We start from the raw sequence: 19,557 nt of genomic DNA, 5'->3' as shown, positions 1-19,557 counted from the left end.
AAAACTCATGACTTTTTTGAATTTCGGTTTGAGCTTTTTCTGTTTTAAGATAGTGAAAGAGGATTGCTAAAGGTAAGGGATAGTTTAGTTTGCATTTCAGAGAGTTCTTTTTTCTGAGAAAAAAAGGGCCCGCTGAAAAATCGTTATTTGCTTGGTAATTTAATAAAGTTATGAGTTTTTATCAATTTTTTAAATTTAAGGTCTTTATACGTGATTATTTGAAAAATTATGTAAAATTTACATAAAAATTTATAATGATTATAAGAAAGAAGAAGCATTCAAACTTTATTGAATTACTTGGGTGCTTTTTAGAAACAAAATAAAGTATATTTCAAATAATATACATTTTTATAACTATAAAAACTGATTAAAAAAAAAGAACTTGTTGTTTTAAGATTTTTAAAATTAGTTAGCATTCTTCATTTACATTGATCGATTTTGTATTTATAATATTGATCGTCCAGCCGGATTTACAAGATATACCATAAAATTCACAAAAACCGATTTTTTGCCCTTTGAAGCACATCATTTTTTGTAATCTTGACGCTCTCAACTTGCAGCTGTTTTCAAAAGCATCGCAATCATTTTTAACCTCTCCTTCTATGTAAAATAATAAATGTAAAAATTATATTTGATATTCTGTGTTTCGAGGTTCACTTGTACTAGCAAGGTACTTGCCAGTCAACACAAAATAATAATACTTGTAGTTAACTATGGTCATAGAAACTAAAAATAACAGACAGGTTAATATGCAAAACGAATAATGAAATGAAAACTTTAATTGCACAAACCTCTGTTTCCTACTGCAGAGGCAATTAACAATATCATAATCATAAAACCAGCCAAACCAGTTTTTAGACTGAGCATTTTGGTGTTATTTGTTTTTTTTCAATTGCTATGTAACAAACAAATCTGCTGTTCAAAAATTATCAAGTTAAATTTTTTAACTACAACTAAACTACAAAGTGTCGAAATTGAAATTTCTATTTCTATGTGATTGCTGACCTTCACTTAAAAAATATTGCGGGAAGTTCCACTTGTTTTAGTTCGATCTTCAAACTTTAAACATTCAAAGCTCAAATGCTTTCCTTTGTAATGCCAAATAACATCACATGATACATGTTTAAAAAGTTATTTTTTTTTCATCATGATTTCATCAAAATCATGTTTAAAAAATTAAATAAGAAATTAGAACTGCGAAATTCTGAATATATAATTGATCTATAAAAAATGGTACTTAAATAATTATCACGAATCTTAAAACGGCGTATTAAAAATTTGATGAACAAATATTAAATTTTAGGCAGTATACATCATTACTTTTCTTCTATCAGTTTGTATTAAATCAAACACGAAACTGTAAAGTTTAATACCCTCCAATAATCTTACATGTACATTTTAAGTTAAAAATTTAATAAATATATTAAAAATTAACCAAAACTACAATTAGAAAAACTTTTAAATCGCTAAAATATCCAATTCAGCCTATGATTAGGGTGGGGCTGTCGGATAACAGCCTACACAGTATGCACTATCGCTCCAAACGTCCGCAATGATAATTTTTCTCAACAAACAAAAATAGTATAAAATATTTAGCTTCATGAGTTTATATATATGCCTACGAGTAATAATCACTCCTATTGTGTGAAAGAAATTTCATTTAAAAATGGTTGAAAAATAAAAACAATTTTTTAAAAATCCAATATTCTTTAATGTAACTTTGTAGTATTTTCCAAAAATCATCACTGAGATTTTTCCAAAGATCATCGATGAGATTTTCCCAAAGATCATCGATGAGATTTTGTTCCGTCGATGATCTTTGGGAAAGCTAATCTATTGAATTGTTCTTTTTCTCTCTTTTTTTCGCAGATAACTGGCATAAGATCTCTGGCATAACTTCATAGAGTGCTTAGGATTCATCTAAACGTTTCCTTGAGGAAGTTGCATTAAACTCTGAAATGTCACGATACTTTTTTCATAGAGTTCTCTCGAATTTAATTTAATTATCGACCTGGTTGTTCCCAAAGCAACCCCAAACAATGACTGATCAAACAGAGGTTTGATTGTTGGAACAGTACACTTTCCCTACTCTTGTTGTCCCTTATTTCGATGAACAAAATCTCTTTGCTTCCACCCAAAGATTTGATTTTTTGGGCTGCAAAACAAAGAAACAAAACAAAGAAAGGTTGAATGACTGAAATAAACAATTGAACAATTTTAAAGGCCAAGCTAATTTTTTTTTTTTTTACTTTTTGGGCGTAACAATGGTTTTTTCATAGCAATTCGATCACTTCATCTTTGTTTTTGTGTTATTTATTGTTTGCAATGCTTAAGATCTTGCGTTAGCTTCGTGCACTCAAATCTTCAATTTCGATGTTCTGTCGAATAAGCATATCATCTTCTCTTTTTGTGGTCTTCTGGTTATGGTTGTTTTGTGGTCTTCAAGTTATCTTTTATGTATTTTCCGAATTCTCTGCACAGCTCTCTTGAAGACTATCAAGTTCTCCATAATTCACCTGATTTATGATAAAATGTATATATATATATATATATATATATATATATATATATATATATATATATATATATATATATATATATATATATATATATATATATATATACAGTGGGCAAAATAATTGTCCGTACATTAATGAAAAATAAGGTTTTTTGAAAAAAGCTCTAAAACTTTAAATGTTAGAAAAAAATAAATTAAACCAATAGATAGCGCACAAGAAAACAAATAAAAACGATACATTATTAATTTTCTCCCGACAATTTAAATTATAATTAACTTATTTAAAAGTTTTAAAAATTTTAAAACCAAAAAATTGTCCGTACATTTGACTTAAAAGGTAAAATTTTGTTTATAAATGATTTTTATATTAATATCTTGTACTTTTAGGTTAAATAATACTATAATAAATAAAAATAAACCTTTTCTTAACTACGTGGCTATGATGGAAGGAAAAAGAAAAGAATATAGCATTGACTTACGTAAACGAGTAATTTTTGATAGGGAAAATGGATTATCAATTAAAAAAGTTGCAAAAATGTTGAAAATACCACCAATCTCTGTTCAATATACATGGGAAAAGTATTTAAAAACAAAATCAGTGGCAAAACGAGGCAGAAAAAGATCAACAACACCAAGAGTTGACAGGTGCATAGTTGGGAAAATCGAGCAGAATAGAAGAAAAAATGCAGTAGAAGTATCAAAAGAGCTAGAAAATGAATTAAATATTAAATTATCGCCACAAACAATTAGGAACAGACTGTATGAAGCCAATATTTTTGCACGGACGCCTCGGAGAAAACCATTCATCAGCATAGTGAACAAGAGAAAACGGTTGCAGTGGGCAAAGGAACATGTTCTAAAGGATGATACATTTTGGAATATGATTATTTGGTCAGACGAGAGTAAATTTAATTTATATGGAGCTGATGGTGGTGCAAAAGTTTTTAGAAGAGTCGGAGAAGAATATAATGTGAAGTGTTTGAAGGCAACATTTAAACTTTGTGGTGGAAATGTTATGGTTTGGGGCTGCATGAGTGCGTCCAGTGTTGGTAAAATTGAATTTATTAATGAGAAAATGGATCAACACTTATATAGATCCATATTAGAACGGAATTTGGTGGCTTCGGCAGGAAAATTAGGACTTGGAACGGAATTTATATTCCAACATGACAACGATCCAAAGCACAAAGCTGGATCTGTAACCAGATATCTTGCTGCAAATGGCATTAACGTGTTGGATTGGGTTGCACAATCGCCCGATTTGAACCCTATAAAACATTTATGGTCGGTGGTGGAAAAAAGAATGAAAGATCGAGCTCCAAAGAATAAAAACGAGCTCAAAGAATTGGTTTTAGATGTTTGGTCATCAATTAATCAAGAAATTACGTCTAAACTCGTCTCATCAATGAAAAATCGTTGTAGAGCAGTTATTGAAGCTGATGGTGGTCGAACAAGATATTAATTTAATTTTAACTAATTTTAATTTAAAAATTAACATAGTGTACGGACAATTTTTTTGTTTAAACTTTTAACTCTTTTCAAATAAACTTATATAACTTTTCATATATTAATATATTTTTAACTAATACACTTAAAATTACTTTAATATTATAATATTTCTTTAAAAACTCTTAATTACAACTATCTCAACAAAACAATACAAATTCATTTTCCCCTCATCCCTAACATTTAAAACGAAATATAATTTAAATACATCTGAATCTTCTTATATATATATACCAGAAAATAACATATTAATATTACTAAATAAAAAAAGAGTTTTCTTTTATAGCTCATTAAACAAACCTTTGCAAAATTTAAAACATTTTGATGCAGATGTTACCTACTTTTAATCGACATTCGACTTGTTATCTACTTTTGTATTAAATAACAAATGCTTATACTATTATAATGATAAGTTTAAAAATCTACTTGGGGTAGAAAACTTTTGGCTATTAAAGGCTTGTAATTATTTAGGGTAGAGTGGGGCATAATGGGACAGTGGCAAAAAACGAGACATTTGTGTTAAAGCTTTACAAGCTCAGATTAAAAATTTTTTTTTCAGATTTTTTTTTGTATATAGTTTTAAAACTTAATTCATTTTGTTTTGGTCATGGCAAGGATAATTTTTCAAGTATTGTAATGCATATTTTTAATTTTCTCGTTTAGCCAGTTATTAATGAAATACTAAATTTCTACCTTTTCTTAAACAATTATAACGACAAAAGAAACGCTTTTATTTAATGTAGACTCGTTATATTAATTTAGAGATGAGATTTTTCTAGCATTATTTTTCATCTCTTTTAGATTATCACGAAATAATGTATGAGTATTTATTCTTTTTTGAATAATTTCAAATTCAGCGACTTTTGTGGGATAAAATTGATCAACTATAAGACTTCCATTTTTTGAAGCAACTTACAATTTAATCTATAAAAGGGTATGTTTATGGATTATCCATACATGAAGTACGTAATATATTGTGAGAATATATCGTAAGAATATATCGTGAGAATATAGCGTGAGAATATTACGAAAAGAACAAAATTTGACATCCTTTTAAGAAGTAAACGACACTTGCTGGTAAAGACTTTGTTTAAGGGTTTTTGAAACTTCATCCTTTCCCTCTCTCTTTGCAAGTTCCAAGCTGTTTCTTTAAACAGAGTATATGGTTGTTGTGTGATGACACCAGAAGCGAAGATGATTGGATCAGATGAAATCTTTGTAGATTTTGGGCTCATAAAAGTTTGGGCTTTAGAAATTTCAAATGTTTTCTAGAGACTATTCAAGACAAACTTCATGCCATACTATTTACTATTTCTTTTCGTACGTCATTCTACTCTGAGTAATCTGATTCAATTCTATATCAAATATATATATATATATATATATGATTGACGTTCTCTCATTAACTGTTAGAGTACCGCATACTGCATGAGTAAATGCTTTACAATTAAAAGTGTTAAACTTGAAATAATCGCCATGTCGCATTCTTTTCAAATTCATAATCAGAGCAAACACAAATGCTTAGCAGAATGGGGTTTATTTTTATAAATCAGGTTGGAAAATTACTAAAGGCGTGAGAGTATGTCGCATATAGGGTTACAATTACAGGTAAAAAAATATCTTCCATATATAAATGTTAAATTTAAAATTTTTAATATATTGTTATGATTTTATGTCATATTTCTAAATAACAATAGCTTGTTTATATGTGTGTATACTTATGTGGTAGCATGCGTGTTTAGGCATATGAGTTATAGATAAATAGTTTAAGGCGGCCAAACCAAAAACAACTTGGCATGAAACTTAATTATGTAATTATCAACTCTTTTATTAGGATAGAAATTTTTTTTTTTACCCAAATAGAAGAGTTGATAGCAACTGCATTGTTAAGTTGTTTATTTTTCTAACTTTAGGTTTACGATGATGTGATGTACCGTTGAAGACAGAAAACTCTATTACTTGTATTACAAATTAACTGTATAAAATAAACTGTATTACAAATGGTTATTGAGAAAACTCTCGCAATTACAACAAATAAAAAAAACATTCTTAAAAAATACTTCGTTATTTGTTATGTTCGCAATCCTAAAAAAAAATGTCAACCGTCTCTAACGGGTGTTTAAATGACGCAAGTCAGGAAACTATTGTTTAATTAAAGTAAAAATAAACGCAACTTTGCAGACCAGAAGTGATTGTAAAGCCTTGTGCACCTTTGATTAACTTTATCTTTTGAAAAAAATTGTTTTTCATTAAAAAACGTGGATAGGATTAATATTTCGATTAGCCCATAAAAACTACATTTCATTTCAAGCCAAAGAATGCATGATATTAAAACACTATGGTGAAAACAGCTTAAAAATATAATCTTCTTAAAAACTTTTCATCTCATATTTAAATAGCTACAGCTCATACATTCAGCTTAACAGTAGACAAGAGGGGAAGGTTAATTTCCTAATTTGTTATGGCATAAATTTTTTTTGGATTGAAAACTTTTGCAAAACATAAATACTCATCATAGTAAATAATATCTTTTTTCTTACCTCTGACCGGTAAAGTAAATTATTAAATTTTGAATTCTTTCCGGGTTTTTTCGCTGTGCTGTTGACTTTTTCCACCGATTCCTTTGCATCCGTAGAAAAATTTATTACTCGTCGAAGCTAGTAGTCATTTACGTCATTAATTATAAAAAAACAATGTCATCTCTCATTACGTACGCTTATAACAAAGAATTACCATTTAAGGTAAATATTTTTTGTCAAGAATTCTGTTGCGTTTTTAAAACTTTAAAATCTCAAAAGGATGTTCTTAAAAACGTCTTCACAAAAATACCGTTTGAGCGAATTTTTTTTTAAAAGTAAATTTTCTCTATACTGTTTACTAATCGTGTCATTCTTTGTTGCTATGGTTTCTGGCTTTTAATGGTATTGTTATAGTCATTTTACTTGTTTTTGTGTATTTGCTTTTGTTTTTTTTAATGTCTACGTTTTCCACGGTGTTTTGTTGATGTTTTTGTAAGCTTTTTATTGACATAAAAAATCATTTTTGTAATTAATATTTGAAAGCATTTTTTTTCAGTTAATTTTTAACTACAAAATAAAATTTGTAAAACATGGCCGACAGGCCGAGTGGATTTGGATTTACCGCTGAAATTAGCAATAAAATTCAAAATAAGTACGATACAGTTTTGGGTAAGTGTATCTAATTTTGATAAATTATCAGAGAATTTGTCAAAGTCTCTTGTCTAGAGACAACAGTCTCTATGGATGATTTTTTTACGATTTTTAGAGCAAGAAGCTCTTAAATGGATTATGGTGCATGTACCAGAAGCCAAGCTACAAGGTGTAACTGGCTCCTCTGCAGTGCATGAAAAACTTAAAGACGGAGTTATACTTTGCAAACTAATCGAAAAGCTTCAACCAAACAGCATAAAAAATATTAACACAAACAAAATGGCTTTTAAACAAATGGAAAATATCGGCAACTTTTTAACAGCTGCAGAGAAATTTGGAGTCAGCCGGAGCGATAGTTTCCAAACTGTCGACTTATTTGAAGCCACAAATATGGCTCAGGTAAACAAGTCTCGTTTATTTTCTTTGTAAAATAAACATATTGTATGCTATTTCTACAAAAGAAGCTTAAAGATCTTATTTTATACATTTTCTAGAATGACTAAAAGCAATCCTTTCTACCTTATGTTTAGGTCATCATCATGTTGCACGCCCTGGGTAGAAAAGCTGCAAAAAAAGGCCTAAAAGGAATAGGACCGAAGGAGGCCGTTGAAAACAAAAGAGAGTTTACTGAAGAACAGTTGCGTGCTGGAGATGGCATTATTGGTCTGCAGATGGGCACTAACAAACACGCTAATCAATCTGGTTTAAACTTCGGTAAAATGCGTCACATCATTGATTAAGGGATCGTAGAACAAGAATATTATGTATAAAACAATAGATTTTCTTGAAACTTCTCTGAATCTTGATAAACATGGGCTAAATAACAAAAAAAAAAAAAAAAAAGAAAACTATTTTGTGCTTTAAATTGCTTTTAAACGTTTATATTGCTGATCATCGAGTATTATATAATGTCAAACATTTCTTGACCGTAAAAAAAACACACACACACAAAACTTAATTTTGGTGAAGTCAATTCGTTTTAACATCCAGTTAAAAAGATGTTACAGAAAAATTCAATCAAATGAAAAAGCTCATGACTTTGGGCGATCAATGATCGCATTATCGTAATAGCTGCATTTCTGTTATACAGGGTGCAACAGCAATTCGTGGACATTTTCTTACTACTAGACTTACAAAACTCTAAAGCCAATAATCATTTTTGAGTAATACTTATAAAAAAAAAAATTCTAGATTAAGACCTTATTTTACCTTAAGATTCATTTAGATTTCCATCTCTTTCAATAAAATCTTTTTCAAGACGCGGACGGAGGGCGTGACAAGTTCTGATGACGTAATCCCTTGACATAGAGTTTGAAGCTCTTGATGACTTTAAAGAACTGAGACTTGAGTTGGCCTTTTTGCATGTCTTGGTCTCCACAGCACTTCATATTAAATAATCAAGTGATTTCAAACCCTGGGCTGGAGGAAGCCTAAAAGTCTTCGGACTAAAAATAACCCATATTGTCTTTGAAAAACTGCAGGGGTCTTTTTGGCTCGTAGCTCAATCCTATTAGAACACATAATTCTTATCTGGAGAAGGTCTTCTTGAGCCAAGTTACCACATGCTTTTCCAAAAGGTTGAAATTCTCTGTAATATATATGGGTGGACATTTTTTTAATGTTTGACTCAACAACACAAAGCATCATTATTGAATTTGTATTTCTATGGTACACAGTGAGGGAATGTCACTTTTCTGAGCAATAAATTGATTATTTCTTCTGTTGATGACTCAATTAACGATAAATAGCTTCTTATCTAAGGAGATTTTTACCAATCATAGGCCATAGCTCTTTAAACAACCCGCGTGGACCAACTTTAACACTTTAATTCTTTTTTTCATTTTCAAACATTTTAAGTTAAAACTATTAACCGAATATGAGTTATTCCTTACAACTTATCTAAAACTATTAAAGCTGGAAAATAATTTGCGTTTTTGTTTTACTTTGAACAGCAAATTCACATAAGCAAAAGTTTAGAGGATATTGGAGGAAAATTTATCCGGTGTCAAAAACTGTAGGGTCATAGATAAAAAAAGTTGTCAAAATCAGCTACTAAAACATTAAAGAATATACTTTTCATGAAATTGCTTCAAACGTTTGTACTAAACAAATAATAAAAAAGCATATAACTTAAAATGAAAAAATTAAACTTGGTAAAGTTGATTGAAAGCAATAGTAGCGTAAGAAAGTTAATTATTAAAAAATAACAAAAAAGTGTCATAAAACCATTGTCAAATTCATGTGTCAATAACCGAATCAAAAATACTTTGATTGATATTTAATGTTTATTTTAATAAAAATTTTTGCTGATCAACTCGTGTCAATCATTAAGACAAGTTTTTAGCATGAAATGTTGACAATGATTTTTGGATATTTTTGGCACACTCGGACAGAGTGTGCCAATAAAGTCCAGTCAGGTGTTGTTTAATTTTGCTAAAAAGCTAAAAATCACAGGGTGCCATGAGCTTTTGCGTTATCATGAGCTTTTGCGTTATCATGAGCTTTTGCGTTATCATGAGCTTTTGCGTTATCATGAGCTTTTGCGTTATCATGAGCTTTTGCGTTATCATGAGCTTTTGCGTTATCATGAGCTTTTGCGTTATCATGAGCTTTTGCGTTATCATGAGCTTTTGCGTTATCATGAGCTTTTGCGTTATCATGCAAGATTTTCGTGTTTTTTGTTGTTGCTTCTCAATGGAACTAACAACAATCTTCGATGATAACAACAATCTTGAGGCAGTCTTCGATGTATATTTGAGCGCTTCTGTTGAATTTCCAAAGAATTTTTGTGACGATACAAAGATTAATTGGCAGTGAGAATGTGCCAGAGCATGAAACGCTCTAGAGTAGGTGTGACATCAGATACTATAAAGAGGAGTTTTAATGTATTGTCAAACAAACCAGGAAATGTTCCGGTGTCATATGTAATAAACTGTGATGAGACCAACCTTACAGATGATCTGGGAAAACGAAAGGTAATCACATAGAGAGGAACTAAATATCATGAAACGGTATTAAAATGCTCCTCAAAGGTATCAACCTGATATTCGTAGCCGCCGCAGACAATACCATACTATCACCCTATATTGTGCCTAAGGTTTTTGTATTTATAGCAAATCTGGATAGAAGGCAGGTCAAAAATACAAAATATAATCGGAAAATATCTAGCTAGCTCGATTCATTCTGCTTCGAAGACTGAGTCTAAAGAGTTGTTGTCCCATATCAAAAAACTAGAAGAGAAGAAATTTCTCATAGGAAATAATTGATCTTTTCACCTTTCCCTAATATCTGTTAAGCTGCGTGAAGACAATGCCATAAGATTTACATTCCTATCAGAAACTTCAACACACCTGACACAGCCACTGGACTTAAAAAAATACTTAGTGGAAAATACTGGAATTCCTAAGTATAAATTTCTTTTGCTTTTATAAAAACTGTGTGGCTAATTGAAGAAAAAAATATTATTTTAGATTTTTAGAAAAGCTGAATTGCGCTCCTGGACAGCAAAAAAGTGCTTTCAGGTACTGATATAGACAAAAACCAAAATGTGAATAACCTAAAGAGCTTTGAAGAGCTCCTTCAAAGTCTTTTACAAGACTCTTTAACCAGACTCTTTAACCAAGAAAACCAAGAAAACCAAGAAAAAAGAATAAAAGTGAATGTCCAGCCCTGCAGAAGTGTCAGTGTTGATGACTTTGAGGACGTACATAGGTAGGATATAACCCCCCATAATCCACTTTACCCACGTCCTTCAACATCCAAAAAGACCATGCCAAAGAATAAAACATGATGTTCCTTATCATCTCTATTTGCGGGGTGATTAGAAAACCATTTTTTGCTTTTTACTTTTTTTTTTAGTTTTATCGAAATAAAATAATTTTATAATGATATCATGAGCCGATAGGGGCAAAACAGAACTGAGTTTTGATTAGTAGTTTTAAATTAACAAAAATAAAGAAATTTTTAATCCAAACTTCAAACCTTTTTTTTATTCACCTCGTTTTACGATAAATGACACTTCCTGTTGTTAGAACATTCTAACAAAAATAATGTAGAATACTCTTGCAAAAAAAAAATATCAAAATCTTAAGATATATAATCGGAAAAAGTTTATATAGTTTACAAAAATGTAAACCCCTATAAAGAATTAAAGAGTAAATCGTATTAGTTAAAACTAATACTATTTACAATTTGATTCTTTAATGGAGTTTACAAATTTATAAGTTATATGATAGAGTATTCATACCTGTTTCTTTCCTGAAATTTCCTGTTTTGACTTTTACTTTTCTTGCAAGATAACATCAAATTGTTTTGTTTATTTTCTCCACAATTCTTACCATAATATTTACATTCAAAATAACTCTTCAAAGTTCTCTCTGACCCAAAGTTTCTCTCTGACCCGAATATCGTTCATAGCTTTTATCAATCTTTAATCTTAAATGTCTTCAAATTATTTATCTTTTTTCCTTTTACTTAAATTAACTAGAAAATTTTTCTCAAATTCTATGTTATTAGACAATCTAAAACACTGAAGGATGCATTCGTTTTTATCATGTACCACTCTCGATGAACTAAGTAAATGTTCTCATGTTGGAAACGGTTTTTAGCAATCATTTTCACTGTTTTTTATGAGTCTTTTTACGGTCATGGTTTAGAAAATATAGTAAAAAAAAAAAAAATCATGAGGTAGAATCGAAGCGGTAGAATCGTACGCTTATTGTGGTTAAATCTTTAAAATAAATCTTTTGAAGAGAATCTGTGGCATGTTGAGAATGGGGATTTTAAACTGTGTTAGTATTTTTAAGAGGTCGGTTAAAAAAACAGTCCTTTTTATTTATTACGGAGTGGTAAAAGTTTTGATTGGTAAAAATTATGCTATCTAGTATTTCGAGACCTTAGAATAACAAGGCTCTAAGTGAGATTTTTGAAAAAGAAGAGTTATGACAACAGCGGCATTCTTTACCAAACCCTTAAAGCATTCATACAAACAATGAAATTAATTAAATTTTTTTAGAATTAATAGAACAACAGATCTAATAAAAAAATAGGATTTACAACTGAGAAAATAAATTCCTAACACGCTTTGTAACTCTTACGAGGTTCTATAATCTTCAAATCAGAATTAGTTTAATTAATTATGTAATTATGCAATTACGGTTTGTTTTTGAAGTCCATTAAAAGTCTTATTTGTTTAAAGTCAAAACGGTAGACGAGTTGAAAGCAAAAAATATTAAGCTTTTCTTTATTCTTTTAAAAATTACCTTCCACTGCCCTTTTCAGAAATTCATATTAATGATGAGCTGTAATAGTTCGATTTTCGATTTTAACGAAATAATAAAATATAAACGACGTGAGTGTTACAGAACAGCTGCGATTAAAACGATCATTTTGTTGTTATCATTAAAATATAGCTCACTTATTAGATTTACAGATAATTTGTTACTTTTTTACAAACCTGTATTATAAATTTACATTTTTTGTTTCAATCACTCTTCCATCATTCCTGATGCTCAGACTCCTCAATTTTGCTGCTACCTGTACATCGCAATTCTGAAAACAGTTACCTAGCAACATCTACAAAGTTTCCAATGTGTCGCAATAATTTAGGTTTATTATAATAATTTATTATTTAATTTAGGTTTATTAATGCATTTGCATTTTAAATGACATAGCATCTTCAAAGAGGAGTTCAGTTATGCTTATAAGGGATTCAGTAACTTCCAAGAAGCTTCCAGGAAATAACTACGCAATCCACATGTAACAAGGAAAGTGAGCTTAAGAGGATAAAAGTTGTAAATTTTCGTTACAAAAAATCGTTCAAAAAAAATTAAAAGTTTTATAAGAAAAAAATTGCAAAAATTAAATTTGCAACACGAAACTTCAAAAATGGAAATTCTAAGAAAATAAAAGTATGGAGTTCGTCCCACAAATAAAGAAGCGTTGTTGATCATTTTTCTTGAATAGGTATTTGATAATGCAGACTCATAAATAGAAAAATCTTTGATATCAGGTGCTTTTTCTCCTGTTTATTTACATAAAAAATAAAAAGCTGAAAAGGGTTAATAAAACCATTAACCAGTTTAGATAAGGTCACTTTAAAAATTTTGAACCGTGGCACTATGAAGCGAAAAGCTCAAAAAGTGGCCATAAGTGGAACTTTTTTAATACACCATTTTCATTAATTTTTTTTTTACAACTTATTAGGAAAAATATCAAATGATAAGAAAAATATATATTTTGGCTCTCTCATGTCTACTATCCAAGTCAGAGAATTGGAGCAATAATTTAATAAAAACGTTTATTACTTTACAAAATTTTGAGTTTTGGCCGCTTTTTGACCATTTCGCTTCACTGTGGCGTGAGCTGGTTTATTTCAGTACAAGAATGTTTTATTTTCAAAAAAATCAGCTCTGTTCACGAACCATTTGAAACCATTGATTCTCAGGTAAATTTACCTGAGATAGAAATTTAATCAAATAAACTTTTAGATAAATAGACAGGCTAAACATACATAAAACCATAACTTAGTAAATTATTGCTGATCAGAAAGGTAATAGTTTAACAAATGAAACGAATGATAACGAATAATAACAAACAATAACTGACTTCACTTTTATACTTTTTAGATAAATTGAAATTGTTGAGTTTTATTAAAATAGAACAATTTATGTGTTAAAACAGCAAAGCTTTATACTCGCACATAAAATTGAAAATTTCAAAAATAAGCTTAACGGTTTTAATCGAATTCTGCGCATTTTCTTTTAAGATTTAAACAAAAAGTATCATAATGCATGCAAAGTATCGCTTTTTTTTCTGGAATCTTATAAATTTGTATGTCTAAATATATAAATCATTTTATATTCGCTTTACTTCAAATGACTGAGATATAAAAATTTGTAATCTATTCGTTACTTTTCGCTAAAAAACGAAAAACCGAACGCAGAAGCTTGATTATCAGTTGTTAGTTTAAAACTTCTAGATTTTGAAAGAATTTGATTTTACAACAACGTAATAAAAATAAATTTTTTACTATTTAATTTTTTTCAGAAAGATTTTCCAACATTTTCTATATATATATCAATACACCTGCGACTTCTATAGCATCTTGCACAAAACTTATCGCCTTGCACAAATTATTGTCCAACACAAATTATCGATTGATAAATCTAATCAAGAATTGATCTTGTTTTCCCGAAATTTTGACCAGATTGTGATGCACCTTTGTTCCATCCGGCTTGTAAGCCGATTGTTCCCTCACCTGCTCTAAGTTGATCTTCGGTAAATTGCCTTTCATTTTTATCAGCTTCCTTGGGACCGATACCCTTTAACCCAAGTTTATGAGCTTTTCTTCCTAAAGCGTAAATACCCAATAAAACCTGCGCCATGTTTGTACCTTCGTAGAGATTAACTGTTTGAAATAAGTCACTTCGTAGACAACCCATCCCTTCACAAGCAGTTAAAAAAAAATTTATATTCTCCATCTGTTTAAAAGCAGCTTGGGTGGAGTTAATTTTCGGAACACTATTGGGTGAGAGCTTGTTAATCAATTTGCACAGTGTAACTCCATCTTTTAGTTTAAGCTGGACTTCTTCGGGTCCAGTTACACCTTCAAGTTCAGCATCAGGAACGTAGTAAGAAATCCATTCCAAAACTTCTTTCTCTAATTTAGAGGTCATGAAAAAAAAAAGCCAAAAAACTATATAAATGTATAAACTTAGTGATTAACAATTATAAATATGAACTTATAAAATATCTTACCACAGTTATAATCGTATTTGCTGTTCATCTGTTCTTCAATTTCAGCTGTCATTCCATATCCCTTTGGTCGGCATGCCATTTTAATTCGATATTCAAGAGATTTTTTTCTAAATTATTTCCAGGTATATATTAGTTAGCGTGGGAAAAAAACGCTCGACAAAATACAAAAAAATACCATGGTTTTAAACTTACTGAAATTTTTAATGCAGCGTTGTACTTGAGGCTTAAACCAAACTGATGTGGGTTCGTCTCGTTTTTATTTTCACATAAACATTATTTCATTGTTTTTCAACAGCATGATTAAAAACAGGAAATGTAAACATTGTCCAATCACTGTAGGCTTGATAAATCATCTAATGTGAACGCACTGATTAAAACAACAAGATGTGTAAATAACTCTATAAAAGCTAGTTTACACGTCCCACACGCACTCGTCAAGATATTCAAACGTCAACTCGTAGAATAAACAAAGCCTTTTACCAATAGGAAAATTTATAACTATCAATATGAAATAATATAGCAATGTAATGTATACTGAATATAACAATTTATTTTTATATTGTTCTTAATACATTGTATTTATTTGTTAAAATTAATAAATTTAACACCTATTGAAATTTACCTTTCACTTTAAATAATTAGAGATGTAATCAAAGCTACAACTCATTAACACCCTTTAACTTGATTGATAATTTTTTTTGCTGTTGTTGAAATTTCTCTAAAAAATTAAAGTTGAACAACGCTCAGCTTTTATTTGTTAGAAAAATCTCAAAAAATGCTAAAAGCGAAGTTTTCTCCGTAAAGTGTGAAAAAAGATTATTTAAAAAAATGTTGCAAATTTTTTTTATGAGGTTTTACAGGTATTTTACAAGTCTAAAAATCTGTTTTTATTTTAAAAATGTTTCTTTCTATGAAAAAAATGCTCAGCTCACGTCACCTTTATCCTCTGGATTGGTTAACAAAACGAAAAAAGATACTTCCATCTTGCTCAAAACAATTAGAATAATGGTCCTCTTTGATTTTATTTGGATAAGATCATGCATTGGATATCCTCTTCCATATAAATCTTATCAAGCTCAGCTTGACAGGCTTTCATAATTTTTCGTTTAGATAACTCAATTTTGTTATGATTAATGGCGAAGCTTGTAGTAGGAATATTATTAATAAAATCTGCACCTTTGCTGATTTTAATGCAACTGTAAAAATTGCTGAAGCTGCTCTATTTGTATTTTACTCTTAGTTCCTATCTTACCTCAATGAATCTTAATAAACTGAAATTCTGTAAAAAGAATTTTACTTTCCTGTAAATATTTGCAGATTTTATGAAACTTCTGATAGCAGCCATTACAATTTGATTTATCACAGGATTTAATAAGACAGTTACAAGTTGCTATATCAAAGAGTCAATTACAATTTGTGTAAAAGTGTTGTATTGTTTGCTAAATGTGTTGCTTTCTTCTATTCATTAATAGTCCTGTCAACTCCCCGCTAGCTTTTTGCCATACACTAACTCAATATTTTCCTAGGTAACTATCAAATTAGAACTGGTTACGCTCATCAACTCTTCTGATAAACAGTTCATATTAAAGATATGTTTCTTAGAAAGTAGCTCATATTGAAGATAAAATATTTTCAAAGTTGGAAGATCTTATTCTAAGAACTTGCTAAACAAATAAACTTAGTTAATTTTCAGAATTATCTAATTTTTTATTCATATTTATAATCATTTTAGTTATTTACAGTATTTATTTATAGTAATTTTTATTACAACAAACTACTATAATTTTCAACCGTTCAAAAGACAATTTAACATCTGTTACTTTAAATTTCATCTCAATAAATACATCTTAAATATAATCCTTCCTTTAATTTAAAATTAAAGACTTTAAAATTGCAATAAAAGCTTTTTAAATAATTATATCCTTCTTTTGTATATAAAAATGATTACTTTAAAATATTCTTGATATTTATACAATTTATATCAAACTACCTTCTTTTTGTATAAAAGAATCCTCCGCAAGGTCCAATATGTCTGCTCAACATTTTTTCAAATTGTTCTTATAAATATTCATAAAAATACAAATGTTTAATAGTTTTGAAATAAAATACAGAGCAGTTTTTGTGCTTAAGAGGTCTAATTGGGGATATTTGAAGGGTAAGGAATTGATCGAAAGAATTTTTTTAGAATCATCTGATCATTGTTTTTAGAATCATTAGGTCATTGTTTTTAAAATCATTTGATCCATGTTTTTAGAACCATTAGATCAATTTTTTTGGAATTATAAGAGCATAGAAAAAAAGTTTCATAACAACGTCTAAAGAAAATATTTTAGAAAAAAAACAAATTGGGGGCTGAAAATCAATTGGTGAAATTTTATGTTTTTCAAAAAAAGATTTCTAATGATTTATATAAAGTCTATGCCATAAAAAAAATGCCAAGCCCAATCTTTGAAATTTTTTCAAAAGGGACTAATTAATTCAATCTCAGAATTGATTTTAAAGTTTCACTTTGTTAAAATGCTCGAAGTAATTTTTTTAAAGATATTCAACAGAATGTTGTGCTAATGTCTGGGACAGGTCCCATCCCCTGAATAACTTTTACAATGTCAAGAAATGAAAAAGATGTTGTTTTCTGTTCTGAATCTGTTTTCTTGCAAATAAAGTTTAATTGGTATAATTATGGAAATTCAATCCTCTTTAAGCTGCTATGCAAATTCGTGTTGATAGCGTTCAAGGATCTTTAAAGCTAAAAAAAATGCTCGGGTTAGAAAATTAGTCATAATGACTCTCCGGAATAATGATGACCCATGGGGTCTTTTAAATTTTTGAGAAACACTTAATCGATTATGATAAAGTAAACGTATTTGTAAATACAGTAAATTTTTTAGAAAACATCTTCTTCGAGTTGATCACAATATTTTCTCCATTTCGTGCGGACACTTCGCATGAGCTTTTGGACGTCATTTTTTATTAAAATTTCGTGATGCCACCACATCGAATTCACTGATAGCTGCTGCAACTTTTCCCTTCTTCATGTTTCATGTTTTTTGGGAATAACCAACATTTTTGTTCATACAACTTGATTGCACTTCATCAGTAAAGTCGAGATGCAAGATCAGACCAGAAGACAGTTCTTTCGTGTAAACTTTGGAGTTCATGTTTTCGTTCGTGAAAAATGGCTGAGTTTTGAAACCACAGAAACAGACGACTTACCAAACCATAACTTTCTTTCCAAATTTTTTCCTCTTATTGCTTTTAACAAGATGTCAGGCTTTGTTTCTTTTAAGATTGCCTTTATATTACTTGAAAGGGAGATAACCTTACTATAAAACAATAAAGACGTCATCAAAATCGATTGAGTGGTTTTTGAAACATTTTACGACCAAATATCGTTCTTGAATAAGCTGTAAGTAGCTTTATATTAAAACTCCTGATGTCACCTGATGACATTAATTTACACTAAACCTGCTTACAGCTTATTCAAAAATGCGGAGTGTATCTTTTAAAACTGAATTGGTGCTAAAGAGAAAAATATATGTAGATTCTGTGATGGGAAACCTCATAAGCAAATGCAAGTTCAGCGGGTATCGGTTATTAACAAGAATGTTGTTAACCGACGCCTGCTGGATGAAATGTTGGAGGAAGACAATAATATAATCATATCACCTGAAATCCATCATCTGAATCCCATCCCATTATAAGTATAAGTAAAATTCCAGATTTTCAGAGAAAAAAATTTAACGGAGTTTCTTAAAAGGAAAGTTGTAATCAGACCAATAATAGAGGTGGGTTCGATGATTTTAATCTTTAAAGAAAATGATACTTCATACTCCCATTGAACGCCAGATACTTGTTAAAAACCTGCGGAGGTTTAAAAATAGTAATTCATTTGTTATTTTACTTAAGTACCAGAAGTAGTATGCTTTAAATTAAAAAGAAAATTTTAATATGGATCTCAAAGAGTTTCTTGACAGATAAAAGGTCAAAATTTACATCAAATCGTCATCTGAAGCAAAAGTCAAAACGAGGTTTGCTTATTGAAACAAGTATTTACCTTGGAGAGTATTAAGAACAACGGTTTGTTGCATACAATTTAATATGACAGTAAGAAGTCGCAAGATTTATTTATATTGTACTCATAATTATCTTTTCTTTCATAATTAAACATTTGAATAACACATACGGAGTTGGATACATATTTTTCTGTTATATTCTTTTTATCTTAAATTTATAAAACTTTTTCCCTATTAAGAGACAACTCTTCCACTTTGAGAGATTCTGTTTTAAAGTACTGATCTGTTTGTCTAAATCTTTGATTGAAAAAAGTAAACAGAATATGCAAAATTACACTAAATAAGTTTCATTACAATACGTAAACATAAATGTGATTGATAAATTTCCAACTGTTTTTAAATTCAGGTTTTATCGTGTCTTTTTTGAAATCATGGTCAATTAAAGTCAGGAAACCATGTTTAAAAAAAAATTGGTCGAAAATAAGAAAAGTACTTTTAAATTCGTTTACAGCTTTTTTTGACCTAATCTTCTAAGACTAAGTAAAAATCACTTCAGCTCAAATCCCCTAAGAAGAAGCAGTGAGATGAGCTT

General features: G+C 29.5%; 2 protein-coding genes and 1 long non-coding RNA gene across 3 annotated transcripts; 1 reads left to right on the top strand and 2 right to left on the bottom strand.

The window, feature by feature from the left end:
- Positions 1-382: 382 nt before the first annotated feature.
- On the bottom strand, positions 383-940 carry LOC149890660 (uncharacterized). The gene is made up of 2 exons (XR_016450890.1): positions 792-940; positions 383-600 (listed from the first exon to the last, which is right to left on the bottom strand). It is a non-coding gene; the product is annotated as an uncharacterized LOC149890660 (long non-coding RNA).
- Positions 941-7,054: 6,114 nt separating this feature from the next.
- Positions 7,055-8,042, top strand: LOC145180380 (myophilin-like). Its single transcript, XM_080055260.2, has 3 exons — positions 7,055-7,212; positions 7,310-7,593; positions 7,725-8,042. Exons 1-3 carry the CDS (start codon positions 7,134-7,136, stop codon positions 7,932-7,934), a joined length of 573 nt encoding a protein of 190 aa, XP_079911386.2. The 5' UTR covers positions 7,055-7,133; the 3' UTR covers positions 7,935-8,042.
- A 6,164-nt stretch (positions 8,043-14,206) lies between these two features.
- On the bottom strand, positions 14,207-15,273 carry LOC145180223 (muscle-specific protein 20-like). The gene is made up of 3 exons (XM_080055078.2): positions 15,145-15,273; positions 14,953-15,059; positions 14,207-14,854 (listed from the first exon to the last, which is right to left on the bottom strand). The coding sequence occupies exons 2-3, from the start codon at positions 15,029-15,031 to the stop codon at positions 14,361-14,363; spliced, it is 573 nt and encodes a 190-aa protein (XP_079911204.2). The 5' UTR covers positions 15,032-15,059; positions 15,145-15,273; the 3' UTR covers positions 14,207-14,360.
- Positions 15,274-19,557: the final 4,284 nt, after the last annotated feature.

The sequence above is a fragment of the Hydra viridissima genome, unplaced genomic scaffold (assembly GCF_058129835.1).
Source record: "Hydra viridissima isolate aposymbiotic clone 2 unplaced genomic scaffold, HvirCarnegie_v1 scaffold_3, whole genome shotgun sequence".
Classification (NCBI taxonomy): Eukaryota; Metazoa; Cnidaria; class Hydrozoa; order Anthoathecata; family Hydridae; genus Hydra; species Hydra viridissima.
This window is presented reverse-complemented; position numbering and strand designations above follow the sequence as displayed.

What these genes read in the sequence shown, in the direction of transcription:
- LOC145180380 (XM_080055260.2), top strand. Translation starts at nt 7,134, where the DNA reads ATGGCCGACAGGCCGAGTGGATTTGGATTTACCGCTGAAATTAGCAAT. An exon ending in TAAGTACGATACAGTTTTGG is followed by an intron (nt 7,213 to 7,309) that starts GTAAGTGTATCT and finishes TACGATTTTTAG; the next exon opens with AGCAAGAAGCTCTTAAATGG. An exon ending in AAGCCACAAATATGGCTCAG is followed by an intron (nt 7,594 to 7,724) that starts GTAAACAAGTCT and finishes CCTTATGTTTAG; the next exon opens with GTCATCATCATGTTGCACGC.
- LOC145180223 (XM_080055078.2), bottom strand. Translation starts at nt 15,031, where the DNA reads ATGGCATGCCGACCAAAGGGATATGGAATGACAGCTGAAATTGAAGAA. An exon ending in CAAATACGATTATAACTGTG is followed by an intron (nt 14,855 to 14,952) that starts GTAAGATATTTT and finishes CCTCTAAATTAG; the next exon opens with AGAAAGAAGTTTTGGAATGG.